This window comes from Sphaeramia orbicularis, chromosome 5, assembly GCF_902148855.1.
Source record: "Sphaeramia orbicularis chromosome 5, fSphaOr1.1, whole genome shotgun sequence".
NCBI classification, from domain to species: domain Eukaryota; kingdom Metazoa; phylum Chordata; class Actinopteri; order Kurtiformes; family Apogonidae; genus Sphaeramia; species Sphaeramia orbicularis.
Genome location: NC_043961.1, coordinates 36,303,843 through 36,322,517, shown reverse-complemented (window position 1 = coordinate 36,322,517; position 18,675 = coordinate 36,303,843). Strand labels below are relative to the sequence as shown.

The window sequence follows — 18,675 nt, the reverse complement described above, 5'->3', positions numbered from 1 at the left end:
TTGTTTTTGTTTTTTTAATAATTTGATAAATTTCAACATATAGGAAAATTAAGTAAATGTAATCTCTAAAACATCTTGTAAGCATAGATGACAATGTAAACAATGATGCCGATGTACAGTGCTAAAGTATTTGTAATCCTTTAATGAAATAAAAATGTTTATTGGAGTAACATGTAACGCTTCGTAAATTATGACATAGTCATTATTGTTTTGTGTTTTTTAGCCTGGTCCAACTGTAAGCAACACCTGAATTCAGTGTTTCCCAATACTTTTAGTAAAGGACTGGCTAAAATGAATCCCACACTGATTGAAAATCCATCTGCATGTTATCAGTGTTATGGACAACAGGATGATGAATAACTCATCTTTCAGTCTTTGGAAATATCATCACAGGCATGTTCTCGACATGAGTTGTGAACTCTGTGTTTATGTCTGTTGTCCTTTAGGTGCTGATGCTGTTGGATGTCACCCCAGACCAGTCCATGGTGGATGAAGGCGTTGCCCGTGAAGTCATCAATCGCATTCAGAAACTACGCAAGAAGGTGGGACAATTATATCAGGAGCACTACTAGCTCTGCAAACACGAGTTGACACATAGCACACTACTAGTGAATGTTGCAATCCAGTGCTTAATGATTAGAATCTGACGCGGTTAAAATAGTTTACCAATATATGTAATCAGGGCAGTACCAGGGTGACACAACCCTGACACAACCAGGCACTTTGAGGGCGTACACTGGGAGACAAAATAGAACCACTGGTGTGTGGTGTCTCATATATGACAGAAAAGAGAGAGGGAAAAATATGACAGAGGCATTTAGGAACATGACTCAGAAAAGTTGCTAAATTTGTACAGTGCCAGAAGAAATACAGAATATTTGAGGCTGGATGTTGTTATACAACTGGAACCCTGCATTCACACTCAGTTTTTTGCGACTCTAATCTTTTTTTTATTTCCAATTTATATTTCCTCTATAATTTAGTTTGCAAAAACACTTAAACGCTACAAACATTACTGAGACTTTTTTGTGAAATGTCTCGTCATCAAAATGAAGTGGATTAAAACAGACTAACATTTAGCCGAGTGTATGTAAACTTCTGGCTTCAACTGTAATAGAAAGTATTTGAATGATTGTTAAGGATTTTTTAAGGATTTTAAGGATTCAGTGTGTTGAACCTTCAACAGCATGGGTTCTTGAGCGTTTTTATGTCACTTTCTGCCTTAAGTCAAAGGAAAGCATTGGGAAAAATGTTGTATTTTCAAAACACCATTTTATTTAAGGGCTCGTTACAAATGAATGAGTATATGAATAGTTTTCTGTAACTGTACAATATAGATGTGTTTTCTTTTATTTCCCTCCATTTGATCCCACCCCCCCACCCCCTTCCTCTTTATGTCCCATGCTAATTTTGTCAGGGTAGTTTTGAAATCTTTCCACTGCAGCGTCACAGTTAGAAGTTTCTCCATCATAAGGCAGGCTTAATGGAAGCTTAATTACAGTCTGGCCCCTTTCAGATTCTAATGTTGAAGCTTTGAAGTGGTCTGCGGAGTAAAGACGGATTAGCCAACAGCCCCTTGTTTTCACAAGCAACAAACAGTTTTTTCCGTGCCCCTATAGCAGTGGTGTACACTGGCTCCCAGCCAGACTAAATTCCTCCAGTTATTTCAAACTGAGATCTGTTAGGAATTTTCCACCCCAGGGATGGGAATTAATTTTTAACAATTCTTTGACATGTTTGGTAGTGGTGTGCATGTGTGTCCTTATCAGTGTTTGCATGTTTTGTTATATGTGGGAGGGCATGCAGAAAAAGGTCACTGTTAAGCTTTTTTATTTGTATACTCACAAAGTGAGTCCACTGTGGCACTCTGACACGTTATCTCACACACATACACACAGTGTACCAACCCCTTCAGGGTAGGGTCAGTACCTTGACTTGGCAGGAAAAGCCTATAAACCTTCCCTCATTGATTGACTGCTTCTCTGTATCTAGCTAACGTTATTCCTCTGCCCTTGAGTCACATACTGCAGTTGGAGTCTATGTTCATCTGCTACAGTCATTACCTGCAAGTGTCTATGGTTGTGCACGCATGTGCACGGCTGCGCACTCTAGATTAGGATGACATCAATGTGTTTGAATGTGTCAAGGTTAGAGGAGGCTTGCAGCACACTGAGCCAAAATAGATGGGCCTTCATCCAATAAAAAAATCTCCCCTTGTTGCCTCCTACCTTTATTTGTTCCTATACGGTCTGTTTATGTGCTTCAACTCCCATTCACCATCTCTCCTATTGTGTACACTTCCATTTTGTACACCCCACCCCCCATTCTGCCTTCTTTATGTAACCCGTTTTCCCGATTTAATTTTCTCGTAGAAAAAAAGAGGGATTTGAAGCAAATTACTTGGCTAAAAGTGATGATTCTTTGCCTTCTTGACAATCATTTTAATCAGATAACAGCTATGCAGAGCCAGAATAAGAGCTCTTCAAGCAGTACATGGCCAGTGTCTTTTAGCCCTTTAATACTGTAAAACATCGTTTTGTACTAAACTTGTCATTTTATCACCTATTGTTCAAAAGTTGCACATTTCATTGATTTATCTTTTAAAACCTCCTTGGGCTTTCTACCTGTTTCTGTTTCTTCCAGGCCCACTTAGTGCCATCTGATGAGATAACAGTGTACTACCGCTGCCAGCCAGAGGGGGAGTACTTGGACTCTGTGATCAAAGCTCACAATGACTTTATCCTGGCCACCACCAAGGCTCCACTTTTACCTTTCCCCGTCCCCAAGGCAACCAGTGTGATCATTGAAGAAAAAACTCAGGTATGACAGAAGCCCAGATATATTGTTTGCTGTAAAAATTGACACGTAACAGGCAGCTTTTAATTTATCAATGTAATGAATGAATGTGTTATCACCATATTATAGTTTTAGTTTAAGGAACACTGTAATGACTAACTCATTTCTGTCGTGCCTGTTGTTTTGTTTTAGCTGAAAGGTTCAGACTTGGAATTAACCATAGTAAAAGGATCCTCAGCTCCTCGGGTTCCTCTGAATGGACCAGCTTGCACCTACGTGAACCTCAGAGTGAAAGTCAACAATAAAGAACAAGGTATTGTATGAAATTATAATAATAAAGATATTTACAACAGACTGATGGTACTGACAAGTTAAAGCATATTTACACTCTGGGACAACTAGACCATGTTTCTCCTGTTGATTGGTTAAAATAATGGCAAATGTAAAACACTAGCATCAGTATGTGGGTCTGACTGGTTTTGCAGAGGGTGTGGTCCTGTTGGAGAACCCCAAAGGCGATAACAGACTAGATGTCAACAAAATGGAGAGAGTATGCAGCAGCATCTTTGGAACCAACAATACTAAGCTCAGATTCTTCAATGGCACAACTGGTGAGTTGGGTTTTGGTCTTGCATAAGTTTAAAAGCTGCTCTTATCTGTTTGGTGAGATGATCTAGATGAGTCGTGGTCTGTTGGTCTCATGTTAACATTAGATCTCAACTTTTGTTTTGTTATTTTTCTGCCTCCGTGTTGGTGACAGCTGTGCCCAAAGATTAAAATGAATTGAAATTGTAAAAAATGTTGATGTGATTCAAAAATGCTCCTGTAAAGTAGCTTCTATAGGTCATGGCCAGTGTTTCTCATTGGTAATGGTCGCTGTAATTCTACATGTCAAAAATACACATAAACCTTAACTAATAAATCACTTTAAAGTTTCCACTGTATGGGTGGGAATCCTGTAGTCCTAGTCATGTGACTGATGGACAGAAAAATGATGTCCAACAGGCACAGAGCAGGAATTGTAAATAAAACGAGTCAGTAACACCAAGTATGAAAATTAATAATAAATATGGAATAATGGGAAATGCATATCAAAACTTTAGATTTACATTAAATCCTAAATTTAACATAATGTAGAAATAGGATGGAACAGGGATGATTCTTCTGGGTTGGGTCAGTTTTTTTTTGTTTTGTTTTGTTTTGTTTTTTTGAGTGGGATAGGACATGAGTCCACATACAGAGGGTCTGTGTACTCGTGTTTCCATGTAATCCTCTTGGTGGTAGATGGTAGGAACATGCACCTGCAAGGCACCTTTAGTGTTCACCTTATAATAACCAGTGATCAGTCTGTCTATGAGCACACGGTCATTTGATCGTCTTTGTTTTCTGCAGAACTGACCAACAAAACCGACCTTCAGTCTCTAAGCGGTAAAACTTTGTCAGTGACATCAGCGTCCTCCTCTCCTGGTCCCGTCCCCACCAACGATGCCCTCCTGTGTCCTTACGTCAACCTGGTGCTCTGCAACACTCAACCAGCCGGTGAGATGCACATGTGTCACTAACAGTCATGCACTACTCATACTCATTGTTCAAGTCTGTGGCTGCATTCCCAACAGAACAAGAGTCACTAACAAGCCAATCACTTCTCCATTTGTAATAATAAGTGAATTCTGCCTGGTTTGCATCTGTTCTCTCAAACATTCTTCTCATTTCCTCCAGAGTGCCAGACAGGGGAGGTGGGTACTCTCCTGCTGGTCAACCCCATCGGCCAGAATGGGCTTGACCACTCAGGTCTGCTCAGTGAGGCAGCCAAGGTTTTCGGCCTTCGCAGCAGACGACTGAAGCTGTACCTGGACCAGGACCTTACCCAGGGTAAGATGGAAAGATGAGTGATACCATGTCAACTGCAGTATCCGTGAAAAACACTCCCAAACCCTTTAAAACCAACAGATTTAAGGTCAAATACAACATCTGATTGATTATTAGATGTTTAGTTTGTAATAAATTTAAGACATTACAGTATTTTCTAGTAAACCTTAGTAATTCATGCACTGTATTTTATTTCTTGAATGAAGAGAAAAATTTCTACATTAAAGGCTTTTTTTAAAAATAAGAAGTCATTGTGACCTACAATATTACAGTTACAATTATTATAAATGCTATTATACTGTTGTACATACTGTTCAATTCAATCCAAACTACTTTATTTATCACCATAGGGTAATTTAGTTTACAGAATTCAACAAAAAAAACATCAAACATACAAACATACACGAACAAAACAAAATCACATGGACAGCCTTTCAGTGCAATTGAAATGCAGGAACCAGAGGTCAAAGTGTATGGATCAGTAGGGACCAAGATTATTATCGTTAACGAAAACTAACGAAATGACGAAAACTAGAATTGTAAAAACATTTTCGTTAGCTGAGATAAATAAAAATATGAAAAGAAAAAAAACGATAACTAACTGAAACTGATTTGTGTGCTTACAAAACTAACTAAAACATATAAAAATTATGGATAAAATTCCTTTAGTTTTCATCTTTGTCAATGTCGGATTGATATGAAATCGATTTATTTCCCTCAAGCAGTTTTAGCTAAAGGCACCATACAACACTTCACGGTCTGTCACTTCTCGTCACTTGTGGTTTCTAGTCGTCTTCTGGTCCCCACTCTACCTGGAAACATGGAGACTAAAGTTGGGAGAAAGCAGCAGAGTCCTGTCTGGGATTTATTTGAATTTGACGGCTAAAAAGATAAAAGATATAAAAAAAAAAGTAAAACTAAACTAAAACTAAGCATTTAGAAAATAACAAAAACTAATAAAAACTAGCAAACCTGCTCTAAAAACTAATTAAAACTAACTGAATTTAAAAAAAAAAAGTCAAAACTAAATAAAACTAAACTATACTGAACAACAAAAGAAACGCAAGTTTTCGTCGTCAATTTAGGCAAGAGTTCAGCTGTCCTGTTGAGTTGTCAACTGAGATACACATTACAATAAGTGAGTTGTAACCATTGGAGCGTGTGTTTGCAGGCAAACACGACCACGAGTGGTGTTGAGCACGTGTACGAAGTATCGGAGGTGCGGTACGTTTTGAGTGATATGGTAGTGGGAGCAACAAATGGGAGTGGCAATTCCCTTTGTTTATCCAGGGGCTATAAAAAGAAATGGTAAGATTCAAAAGTTACTGCATTACCACGATGCCTCGCCTTAACGATAATCTGATAGAACGCGCCATTGGTATGCTTGATGCTGGTTTAACGGCTCGCAGCGTTGCCAGACGTCTGCAAGTGCACGAGTCCACCATCAGTAGGCTGAGACACGATTCCGTGACACAGGGACCACTCAGGACAGACCAAGATCCGGAAGACCACGTGTGACCACCTGTAATCAGGATCGCCATATTCGCTTGGCCCATCTCCGTGACCGTCAACTCAGTGCTACAAGGACAGCAAGAGTGACCCACTGTAAATTTCACAGCTGGATATAAATATCTCATATGAAACCAATATTCATAATAAAACTCCCATATAAACCAATACCGAAACATACTTGCGTTTCTTTTGTTGTTCAGTATATAATGAAAAATCCAAAACTATTATGACCTTGGTAGGGACCAGAATTAATAAATACATAGATAGATGAGCAACAGATACATAATGTGGTTACAATGTTTGACCATCAGCAGAATTAAGAAGCCTGATGGCAAAGGGAATAAAAGAGCTGGCGTACCTGTTCATTTTCCTCGGCGGGGTGAGGTAGCGCCTTCCTGAGCGCATTAAACAAAATTCCCGAGCCAGGACACGATCAGGTTGACTCACGACCCGACGAGCTTTCTGGACCACCCGTTTCTTCCAGAGGGAGCTCAGGTCCGTCAGTGGGACACCAACAATCTTTGAACAGATTTTAACAATGCCTCTGAGGCTGTTCTTGTCTTTCACAGACAATCCATAAAACCAGCAGATAACAGAAAATGTTAAAAGGCTTTGAATAAACGAGTAGTAAAAGTTGCACAAAATTTCCTCCAAAAAATTTCCTGTTATATGTAATCTGGTTACACGGTAATTAGCTGCGATACAAAGCTTCACTTTGCATGTACTGAAAATGTGTTAAAAGGATTTTCCTTCGGCCAGAATTTCATTTTTTGAACACTCTCTTTCTTATTTGAATGAAATATCCTTTTTTTTTTTTTTTTTTTTTTTTTTTTTTTTTTTTTTTTTTTTTGAGTCCTGTTTTTTTGCAAACCAATGTTGTTTTTTGCATAATTTTCTCACCTCTGTGTTTTCCAGAGCTGCCAGCCAACTCATCTGTAAAATCTCTAGACACCAAAACCCTGTTTGTCAGAGTTCTTCCCACTACCGCTGAAGCATAGATCCTGAGAAGCCATCTAAAGACCTTAGCATCAATACTTGTCCCATAAACACACAACTTCCCTGAATTAAGTGGTAAGATTAAAATGACAGTAGTCCCTCTGATTTACACGTGTCATGTGTATAGATGCTGTTTTGTGGAAATCCTGTCGAAAAATAGACTTGTCGATCAAGTTTGGCTGATACTCCACACTGTCACTATCATCTGTGAAGTGGGATTTCTTAAGACAACCAGAGGCATGAAATTAGATGGATTACAGTTTTGATATGCTGAAACAGTTTTCAAGTTTTGATGGTCACTCAAATGAATCATCATATTTAACCAATGGCTTAATTCAGGGGTGTCAAACTTATTTTAGTTCAGGGGCCACATTCAGCTAAATTTGATCTGAAGTGGGTGTGACCAGTGACCAGTAAAATAATAACATAATAATATATAAATAATGTCAACTCCAAACTTTTCTCCATGTTTAGAGTGAAAAAAGTAAATTTACATTATGAAAAGGTTTACATCTACAAAGTATCCTTTCAAAAGATGTGAATAACATGAACAAACTGAAAAAAATAAGTGTAATTTTAACAATATTATGCCTCAGTTTATCATTTACACATGTACATTATAACTTACTGATCACAGTGGGTCTACAAATACATTTAGTAACAGGCAGAATCTTGTTAAAATTGTACTTCTCTTAAGACATTTCAGGTTTTCCACATTTTTACGAAATTATCCTTTGTTTTAGTGTAAATACATGAAAGTATTTACGTTTACAAAGAGAAAAATTTAGAGTTGTCATTATTTCTATGTTATTATGATAGTATTTTTCTGTATCCTGCCCACTTGAGATTGGTCTGAATGTGGAACCTGAACTAAAAGGATTGTTAATATCTTAGTGTAATTTTTGTATTTCACAAATTCATCCCAAGGGCCGGACTGGACCCTTTGGCGGGCCGGATTTGGCCCCCGGGCCGCATGTTTGACACCCCTGGCTTAACTTTTCCGCTCTGTAAAGCAGTTTTATTTCCTTCATGCAGTCTTCAGTTATAAGGGAATGTTAAAAAAAAAAAAAAAAAACACAATGTCTAAGTGTATAGTTATTCTGGACTAAGAGAGATTTTATAAGAAAATGTTGCATTATTTAATAGAAAATTAATGCAATTCAGTAGCATTTGTGATGTTGTATGAACTGTCTGATGGAAAGGAAGATGAACATCAAACAACCCTAAAATGATTATTTGCCTCAATTTCTATGTTTTTTTCAGTCATGGTTCAGTAACTTGTAAAATACACTTCCAGGGAGCTGTTTGAACAATCATGCTGTCACTGTTACCTGCGTGTTTTTTCTATATTATGGTAATGATAAAAAAAAAACAAAAAAAAAACATGCAAACAATTTTTCTTCAAGGGTTACATTTGAGGTTAGTCCAGAATAATTATTGCTGTGGCCAATAATTGGGAAACCGATTTGGCCTATTGTGCTTTAAAACCATTCTGAATTTAACAGATAAACCTATTCTTTTCATTGCATTAGGAGTGCTTTGTCAATGTAAAAGCATTCAAAAGGTGAAATGGATTTTCATGGCGCTGTACTGTGGGGACAAAAGGGGTCTTGTAATAGAAAGAACAACAGATGAATAATGTACTATTTTAAGTGACAGATGAAATAAAACAAAGGTGACTAAGATTCAGTGTGTTTTTTTTTTTTTCTTTTGGAATGTGCTTTTTTCCAACCTCTGAGCTTTTGTAAAACATGTCTTTAAGTCTTGTGGGATAAACATGCTTTGTTTCTTTGGGGAATACATAATGACTTTCTACATGCAAAAAAAGGTAACAGGCCCAACATAAGGGAGTATAAATGCTTTAGCAGCATTAAATGAGTTTAATAAAATAAAATGTAGATGAAGAGCAGAGAAGGGTGACCATCTGTTCTGTCTTCACAGAAAGAACACAATTTGTCACAATTAATGCTGAATAATGAGCTCAGGCTGTTGTGGACTGTGTAAATTTTCCATGATGTCCTGTTTTCTAATAAAATTTTACAACGGCAAAGGAACGTATTTCTTATTCGGTCACTGTTACAGAAATCTTTACCAGTAAATTGCAGTAACCTATACTAGATTAGTGCGTTAAATGCTCAGTTATTCAGCGCTACAGGGTGTCTGCAAAGTCTCTACAATTTAAAACATTTATTACAAAAACAGTTGATGCATATGTTAATCAGATTTGTTCTATGTTCAATGGTTTTTAATCACATAATAGGATCATGTGCGATCAAATCATTGGTCCGTTTTTCTTCAATGAGATCAATTACTGCAAATGATTTCCCTGACCTTTTGACTAAATATGTGTCACCACAACTGGATGACCCTCAACCGACCATCATTTCCCAGGTAGATGGGGCACCACCACATTGGCTTCTGCACATTGGTGAGTTCCAAAATCAGACATTTCCAGACCGGTGGATTGGAAGGGATGGTCCAATTCCCTGGACACGTCTCTCACTAGAAATCACTCCCCTGGATTTCTTTCTAAGGGGTTATGTTAAAGCAGTGGTTCTTAACCTGGGTTCGGTGAGTCAGTCTCAGGGGTTCGGCGGAGGTCAAGACACACACTCGACTCATTAGTCGGGTGTGTGTGTCGGGCTAGGTCCGTGTACAGTACAGGCCAAAAGTTTGGACTCACCTTCTCATTCTTCGCATTTTCTTTATTTTCATGACTATTTTCATTGTAGATTCTCACTGAAGGCATCAAAACTATGAATGAACACATGTGGAATTATGTACTTAACAAAAAAGTGTGAAATAACTGAAAACATCTCTTATATTCTAGTTTCTTCAAAGTAGCCACCCTTAGCTCTGATGACTGCCTTGCACACCCTTGGCATTCTCTTGATGAGCTTCAAGAGGTAGTCACCTGAAATGGTTTTCACTTCATAGCTGTGCCTTGTCAGGGTTACTTAGTGGAATTTCTTGCCTTATTGATGGGGTTGGGACCATCAGTTGTGTTGTGCAGAAGTCAGGTTGATGCACAGCTGACAGCCCTACTGGACAACTGTTAGAATGCATATTATGGCGAGAACCAATCAGCTAAGTAAAGACAAACGAGTGGCCATCATTACTTTAAGAAATGAAGGTCAGTCAGTCTAGAAAATTTCAAAAACTTTGAATGTGTCCCCAAGTGCAGTCGCAAAAACCATCAAGCGCTCCAACGAAACTGGCTCACATGAGGACCGCCCCAGGAAAGGAAGACCAAGAGTCACCTCTGACGCTGAAGATAAGTTCATCTGAGTCACCAGCCTCAGAAATCGCAAATTAACAGCAGCTCAGATTAGAGACCAGATGAATACCACACAGAGCTCTAGCAGCAGACACATCTCTACAACAACTGTTAAGAGGAGACTGCGTGAATCAGGCCTTCATGGTCAAATAGCTGCTAGGAAACCACTGCTTAGGAGAGGCAACAAACAGAAGAGATTTATTTGGGCCAAGAAACCCAAGGAATGGACATTAGACCAGTGGAAATCTGTGCTTTGGTCTGATGAGTCCAAATTTGAGATCTTTGGATCCAACCGCCGTGTCTTTGTGCGACGCAGAAAAGGTGAACGGATGGATGCTACATGCCTGGTTCCCACCGTGAAGCATGGAGGGGGAGGTGTGATGGTGTGGGGGTGCTTTGCTGGTGACGCTGTTGGGGATTTATTCAAGATTGAAGGCAACCTGAATCAGCATGGCTACCACAGCATCCTGAAGTGACATGCCATTCCATCCGGTTTGCGTTTAGTTGGACCATCATTTATGTTTCAACAGGACAACGACCCCAAACACACCTCCAGGCTGTGTGAGGGATATTTGACCAAGAAGGAGAGTGATGGAGTGCTGCGCCAGATGACCTGGCCTCCACAGTCACCGGACCTGAACCCAATCGAGATGGTTTGGGGTGAGCTGGACCGCAGAGTGAAGGCAAAAGGGCCAACAAGTGCTAAGCATCTCTGGGAACTTCTTCAAGACTGTTAGGAAACCATTTCAGGTGACTACCTCTTGATGCTCATCAAGAGAATGCCAAGAGTGTGCAAAACAGTCATCAGAGCTAAGGGTGGCTACTTTGAAGAAACTAGAATATAAGATATGTTTTCAGTTATTTCACACTTTTTTGTTAAGTACATAATTCCACATGTGTTCATTCATAGTTGTGATGCCTTCAGTGAGAATCTACAATGTAAATAGTCATGAAAATAAAGAAAATGCAAAGAATGAGAAGGTGTGTCCAAACTTTTGGCCTGTACTGTATGTAAACAAACGGCTTCGGAGACTCTTTCTCCGATTGACATCCAATATACGCGGTGTATTGTTTTTGCTTATAGTACTACAACACATCCGGAAGTGTTTATAATCTCTTCCACTCTTCTGACAAATTATTTGACTATTTTCCACATCGTTGTTATGACTTTTGCTACTTCCTGTTAACCGAGGAGGCAACCATGTGTAGCGTTTGTTTACATTTTTCGGTCACTGCACTGGTCATTTGCAATCATGTGACGACCAACACACCGCCGCGGATGGAGAAATTGTATTACGCTAAAGCCGAGCTAGTGCCGTAACAACAATCACAAAAATACTGAAGGAGTATAACGAGAACTTTTTTTTGATACACTATTTGATACACTGATTTGCAGTAAATATTCATTACCTCCGCCAAGGAGGTTATGTTTTTGCCAGGGTTTGTTTGTTTGTCTGTTTGTTTGTTTGTTTGTTTGTCTGTCCGTTAGTGTGCAACATAACTCAAAAAGTTATGGACAGATTTGGATGAAATTTTCAGGGTTTGTTGGAAATGGGATAAGGAAGAAATGATTAAATTTTGGTGGTGATCAGGGGTGGGGGGGCCCACGGGGGGGGCCACTGATCAGCCTTGGCGGAGGTCTGCGCTCTCCGAGTGCTTCTAGTTATTATTGTAGCCTGATGGAAATTAGGTGATGGATGTGTGTTAAAATGTTAAAAATGATAAATAGCATAAATACAATAAGTTCGTTATTGGAATACATAAGGATAAAAATTAAAACCATTTCAGTGTGGTAGTATTAAAAAAGGTCATGTCTTTGTGAAAAGGTATGTAATTTGTTGTGAGTTCATGCACTGTATTGGTTTTGTTCTTTGAACACAGTGATGTTAATTCACGGTTCATTTTGTGCACCAGTAAAACATATACCTGTGTCTTGAATTTGAAAAAAAATCATATTTTATTTTTTAATAAAGAAGGGTTCGGTGAATGCGCATATGAAACTGGTGGGGTTCGGTACCTCCAACAAGGTTAAGAACCACTGTGTTAAAGATACCATGTACTGAACAAAGATACAGGACATCAACAACCTGACGCAAAAGATCATTGATGACATTGATGAGGCTATGACACAGACCAAGGTTCTAATAGTTTTGGATTTTTCATTATAGTTTAGTTTTATTTAGTTTTGACTTTTTTTTTTCCTCTAATTCAGTTAGTTTTAATTAGTTTTTAGAGCAGGTTTGCTAGTTTTTATTAGTTTTCATTATTTTTTAAACGCTTAGTTTTAGTTTAGTTTTAGTTTGTTTTTAATATCTTTTATCTTTTTAGCTGTCGAATTCAAATAAATCCCAGACAGGACTCTGCTGCTTTCTCCCAACTTTAGTCTCCATGTTTCCAGGTAGAGTGGGGACCAGAAGATGACTGTAAACCACAAGTGATGAGAAGTGACGGACCGTTAAATATCATATGGTGCCAGGAGCTAAAATTGCTTGAGGGAAATAAATCGATTTCATATCAATCCGACATTGACAAAAACAAAAACAAAGGGAATTTTATCCATATTTTTTATACGTTTTAGTTTTGTAAACACACAATACAGTTTCAGTTAGTTATCATTTTTTATTTTAATTATAGTTTTTATTTATTTCAGTTAACAAAAATGTTTTTACAATTCTAGTTTTTGTCATTTCGTTAGTTTTCATTAGTTTTCGTTAACGATTATAACCTTGACACAGCCAACATTGAGAAAAATCCAGTACAGTCTTGATGTGCTTCGTGCAACTGATGGTGTCCATATAGAAGTGGATTAACCCATAAAGACCGATTGCTATTTTTTCGGCATTTTCCAAATGAATTTTTCTCTCTAGTTAACCTTTCTTAAGGGATTTATCACCATTTATTATAATATTATCCTATATATTTTGTATTTTTCACTGTAAATTTAGTATTTTCTTATATTTAATTTTCTAATTTAATTTAGATGTTCATTAAAACTCAGAGTTAATTCAGCGGTTATTATATCAAAACAGACAACTGAAGAAACTGACTTTTCAACCAAATACGCCACCTGTCAAAATTTTGGACTCACCTGGTTTTTCTTTATTTTTATGACATTGTAGATTGTCACTGAAGGCATCAAAACTATGAATGAACACATATGGAATTATGTAGTTACAGTGTGACATAACTCAAAGCACGTTTTATATTTTAGATTCTTCAAAATAGCCAATTTTTGCTTTTATTACTGCTTTGCACATTCTTGGCATTCTCTCAATGAGCTTCATGAGGTAGTCACCTGAAATGTTTTCCAAAAGTCTTGAAGGAGTTCCTAGTGATGCTGAGCACTTGTTGGTCATCTGCGGTCCATCTCATGCCATTTAAATGAAAAAGTGGGTCCAAACTTTTGACTGGCAGTGTATATCAAAAAGTAAATGTAAAAACAAGTGTGTCCATCCACTGTCGCTGATCCAACTCCATGGGTCTTACTAGTGAATTAATGTTGTAGAACACGGGTGTCAAACATGCGGCCCGGGGGCCAAATCTGGCCCACCACAGGTTCCATTCCGGCCCGTGGGATGAAAGTACAAAAGTGAACCTGAACAGTCCAGGTTGTCAAAATTATTTTGGTTCAGGTTCCACATACAAACCAATGAGATCTCAAGTAAAAATAACAACACAATAACCCATAAATAATGACAACTACAAATTTTCTTTGTGAAAAATTATGTGGAAAAAAATTTAAGAGAAAAAAATAAGATTACACCGTGAAAATATTTACATTTACAAAACTATTCTTTCACAATAAAATGCAAATAAATACAGGGTGACCCAAAAAAACGGGAATTTTTGAAGTGCATATTGGCAGACATGAGCAAGTGGCAGCACTACGAGACAGTGACCTTGAGCAAGTAAACACACCCCCATTTTAGTAACCATGGATCAGTGGAACGGGCAACAGCGTGTGTTAGCCATAAAAATGTTTTATAAAAACGGTTCCTTCGTTACACCTGAATTGAACAATTTTCCACACGTTCAAGAAACCTGGTTTCAATAGGATGGAGCGACATCACACACTGCACAGCAATCATTGGCGGCTGTGCGAGAATTGTTCGGTAACTGTGTGATCTCAAGATTTGGTAACGTTCCCTGGCCCCCTAGATCGCCAGATTTGTCCGTTTGTGATTTTTTCTTGTGGGGCTATCTCAAGAGTAAAGTGTACACGACTCGACCAAGAACTCTGGATGAGTTAAAACAGAGAATTCAGGATAAAATTCACAGTATCCCAGCTGAGATGTTGCAGTGGTCAATGAGGAATCTCAACAGCAGATTTCAAGAATGCATTCGTACAGGAGGACGCCATCTACAGCAGGGGTCTCAAACATGCGGCCCAGGGGCCAAATGCGACCCGCCAAAGGTTCCAATCCGGCCCCTGGAATGAATTTACAAAGTGCAAAAATTCCAGTCAAGGCTGTCGAACTAATTTTAGTTCAGGTTCCACATACAGACCAGTATGATCTACAGTAAAATAATAATAGCATAATAACCCTACAAGAAATAATGACTATATATTTTCTTCTTGGTTTGATGCGAAAAAATAAAATAAAATAAAATTACAAAATGCCTATAAATAACAACTACAAACTTTTGTCTTTGTTTTAGTGCAAAAAATAACATTAAATTATGAAAATACTTACATTTACAAACTATCCTGTAACAATAAAATGTGAATAACCTGAACAAATATGAACAACCTGAAATGTCAAAAGAAAATTAAGCACAATTTTAACAATTTTCTGCCTGTTACTAAGTGTTTAGTGTCTTTGTAGATCTGATCCATAATGCGCATGTAGAAATGGTAAGTTGAGGCATAATATTGTTAAAATTACACTTATTTTTCTTAAGAAGTTTCAGTTTTTTCAGGTTCTTCACATCGTTTTTGTTTGGATTGTTTATAAAAGTAAGTATTTTCATAATTTAATGTGGGTTTTTTTGCACTAAGACAAAGACAAAAATCTGGAGTTGTCATTATTTCTAGGTTATTATACTATTATTTTACTGGTCCGGCCCACTGGAGATCAAATCGGGCTGAATGTGGCCCTTGAACTAAAATGAGTTTGAGACCCCTGATCTACAGGAAGTAATTTTTAATAAAAAATGAAAATTCCATCATTGTTTCTTAAATGGCATGTTTTAAGGTTTCAATTACTATGAATAAAATATTTTTCTTCCATCACTCTTGGTTTTATTGGATTGTTAAAAAGTTCCCGTTTTTTTGTGTCACCCTGTACATAAATAAAAACAAAGATGAACAACCTGAAATGTGCAATTTTATCAATATTCTGTCTATTACTAAAAGTTTTGTGCATTTATGGATCCACTGTGATCTGTAATTGTGTTAATTATAATAAGAGATGTAATATTGTAGAGATCATTCAAATTTTAGTTCCAAATTCCAAAATTTTAACAATATTCTGCCTGTTACCAAATGTTTATGTAACACTGTGTGTAAATGTACATGTATAAATAATAAGTCGAGGCATAATGTTGTTAAAATTGCACTATTTTTTTTCTAATGAAATTTCTGTTTTTTCAGGTTATTCACGTCTTTTTTGTAAAATGTAAATATTGTCATAATTTAATTGGGGGGAGTTTTTTGTACTAAAGCAAAAAGAAAAACTTGGATTTGTCAATATTTGTAGGTTATTAAGCCATTATTTTACTGGTCTGGTCCGCTTCAGATCAAATTGGGCTAAATCTGGCCCCTGAACCGCAATGAGTTTGACACCCCTGTTGTAGAAGATGACGGTGTCTCCACGTTCACTACGGAGCCTCTGAACGTCCAAATGGGTCATATCTGATGACCATGAAAAGATGACAAACTGTATTTTAGTTCAGTTATTTACATGTTTTGAGGAATTTAGTGAATCAACAGGTATTAAACATTTTAGCTCAGTAGATGGTTGTGTTCGCCGGTGGAGGTTTGGATTTTTATGGGTTAACCCTTTCATGCATTAATTATGAGAACCTTAGTTAAGATTTTTTTCTTGAGTGTTGTTATTCCTCCATAGGCATGAAAAAAACAATGTGATCTAGGTTTTTTGGGGGGTTTTTTTCATGGAGTTACAAAAATGTCCATGCATTTAATTTTTGAAGTAAAGAAACATGTTTAAAACTCAATATCAGAAAGTGATATGAAAACAATTAAATAAAATCTGGTGTTTTTTCACATTTTAACACATCCTAATGCTACTTATTACTCTCTTCATGGAGATAATATGCAAAAAAAACCAACTCTTTGTCTAACAAATTGATTTACACTGAAACATGTAACTGCAGATCAGGTTTATCAAGAACATAAAGTTACAGTAAAGGTATGAACTGTAGTTTATGGGATGGTGCATAAACGTCCACTGTGTTGGCTGATATGGAACCAAAACAACCAAACCCATGAATATACAAGAGAACAGCTGGAAATAACTGTCCACTGGAGTGAACACTATGCATGAAAGGGTTAAATGAAGCAAAAAAAACAACAACAACAAACAAACAAACTTCAATATCTACTTTTTATTTTGTAATTATTTCCACAGATTTGTCTATTCATTTGCTTTTGTTCATTCATTTACTTTTTAAATGTTATATTCTCTTTGACACTCTGCACTGCCACTCTTACTTTATTGTGTGTGTTTTTATTTTTTTTTATTTATTTATTTATTTATTTTATGTGTTGTTTTCTTACTTGCTGTTTTTAATCACCTTTTACATGTTTCTTTTATAATGTTTTAAATGTGTTTCTTTTATTTCAATGTCCTGTGTGAAGCACCTTGAATTGCCTTGTTGCTGAAATGTGCTCTACAAATAAACTTGCCTCGCCTTGCCTTTCGTAATAAATGTGTAGAGACACTTTATGGACACCCTGTATTTTTCTTTTTCACTATTAAGAGAAGTGTTTTTCAGGTTCATATAAATCTGATCCAAATACAATTCTGAATGACCTGAGGATCGTAGTGTTTGCAGACTTTGCGTAGTCTTAACCTTCATCCTACCAAGTGGGGTCATTTATGACCCCAGACGTTGTTTCATGTGTGTCATTGTGTGTTAAACTGAAACATTTATTCATGGTTTCAGGAGTTTGTTCCTTGGTGTCATCCGGTGTTTGTATTGTAAAAAGTTTTGGATCATCACATCAACTGAACTTGTTATGATGGACTGAGTGTCCGGGGTCATGGATGACCCCAACATTTTTTTCCCAAATTGGCAGTATGTGTCTGATGACACATATGTTTTCTAACATACTTACCTGTAACAATCTATCTGTAACATGATATTCTTTTCCTTTACAGTGAAATATGGCTTTGAGAGGTAGACCTGCTCGATATACTGCTGCACAAGCATTTGTCAGATTAGTTGTTTGTTGATTGTTCCATTGACCATTTCACAATAAACATCACTACAAAATGTATTTTTATACTTTGGTTACATTGCTGCATACTAACTATTTGACTAAGGGACATATCATGACAATTTTTTTCAATTCATACTGAATTGCATCCAAAATAAGACTGGGGTCATAAAAGACCCCACTTGGTAAGTTTTGTATGTGAACTGTCATGGTAGGATGAAGGTTAACAGTGTCATAAACTCTGGCGTGGGTCTGTTTCCAGTTTCAGGATTGAATGATGAAAAGCCCATAGATTGTATTCTTGGCTACCGGTGACCCAGTAACTAGCTGTCCATAGAAGGAAGTATTAATCTTCCACTGGGTCACTCTGCAGCCTCCATTTATTATTGTAAGGATGCCTCAGTCCTATTTTTCAATTCTAGCAGCCTGGTCTGAAGGAGTACGGTACTTTAAGCACAGTTTAGAGAGAATTAAAGTGAACATGAACAAAACTTTGGATTGTAGACCCGTATAGAGACACTTAATTTTGAGTTTCAGATGTTCGGGTCAGCAGAAACCGCATTGTGAATATTATGTTATTATCTAATAATGTGGGTCTGACTATTGGGGATTAAACATTAGGCTGACTTGGCTTTCCAGGGGATGTTACTGGTGTTAATCTGTGTCGGTGAAACCTGGTTCACGTCATCTGCAGAAAACAAACTGGAGTGTGTGTGCTGATAAGTGACGGGTGCAGAAAGGAAAGGAAAGGAGGGAAGAAACAAGTTCTTTTTGGCAGTTCTGATAATCCTCAGTTGGGGGCACTGCTGCAGAGGACCTTTCA

At 37.4% G+C, this 18,675-nt stretch overlaps 1 protein-coding gene across 2 annotated transcripts in view; it reads left to right on the top strand.

Moving 5' to 3' along the window:
* iars1 (isoleucyl-tRNA synthetase 1) overlaps window positions 1-7,317 on the top strand; it is a 51,186-nt gene extending 43,869 nt beyond the window's left edge. For both annotated transcript variants that reach the window (XM_030134279.1, XM_030134278.1), the window contains exons 28-34: window positions 447-542; window positions 2,644-2,820; window positions 2,989-3,109; window positions 3,282-3,407; window positions 4,189-4,335; window positions 4,516-4,668; window positions 7,093-7,317. In XM_030134279.1, the coding sequence (XP_029990139.1) occupies window positions 447-542; window positions 2,644-2,820; window positions 2,989-3,109; window positions 3,282-3,407; window positions 4,189-4,335; window positions 4,516-4,668; window positions 7,093-7,175 (903 nt within the window). In that variant the 3' untranslated portion in view covers window positions 7,176-7,317. The remainder of the gene's footprint in view (window positions 1-446; window positions 543-2,643; window positions 2,821-2,988; window positions 3,110-3,281; window positions 3,408-4,188; window positions 4,336-4,515; window positions 4,669-7,092) is intronic.
* The last annotated feature ends 11,358 nt before the right edge of the window (window positions 7,318-18,675 follow it).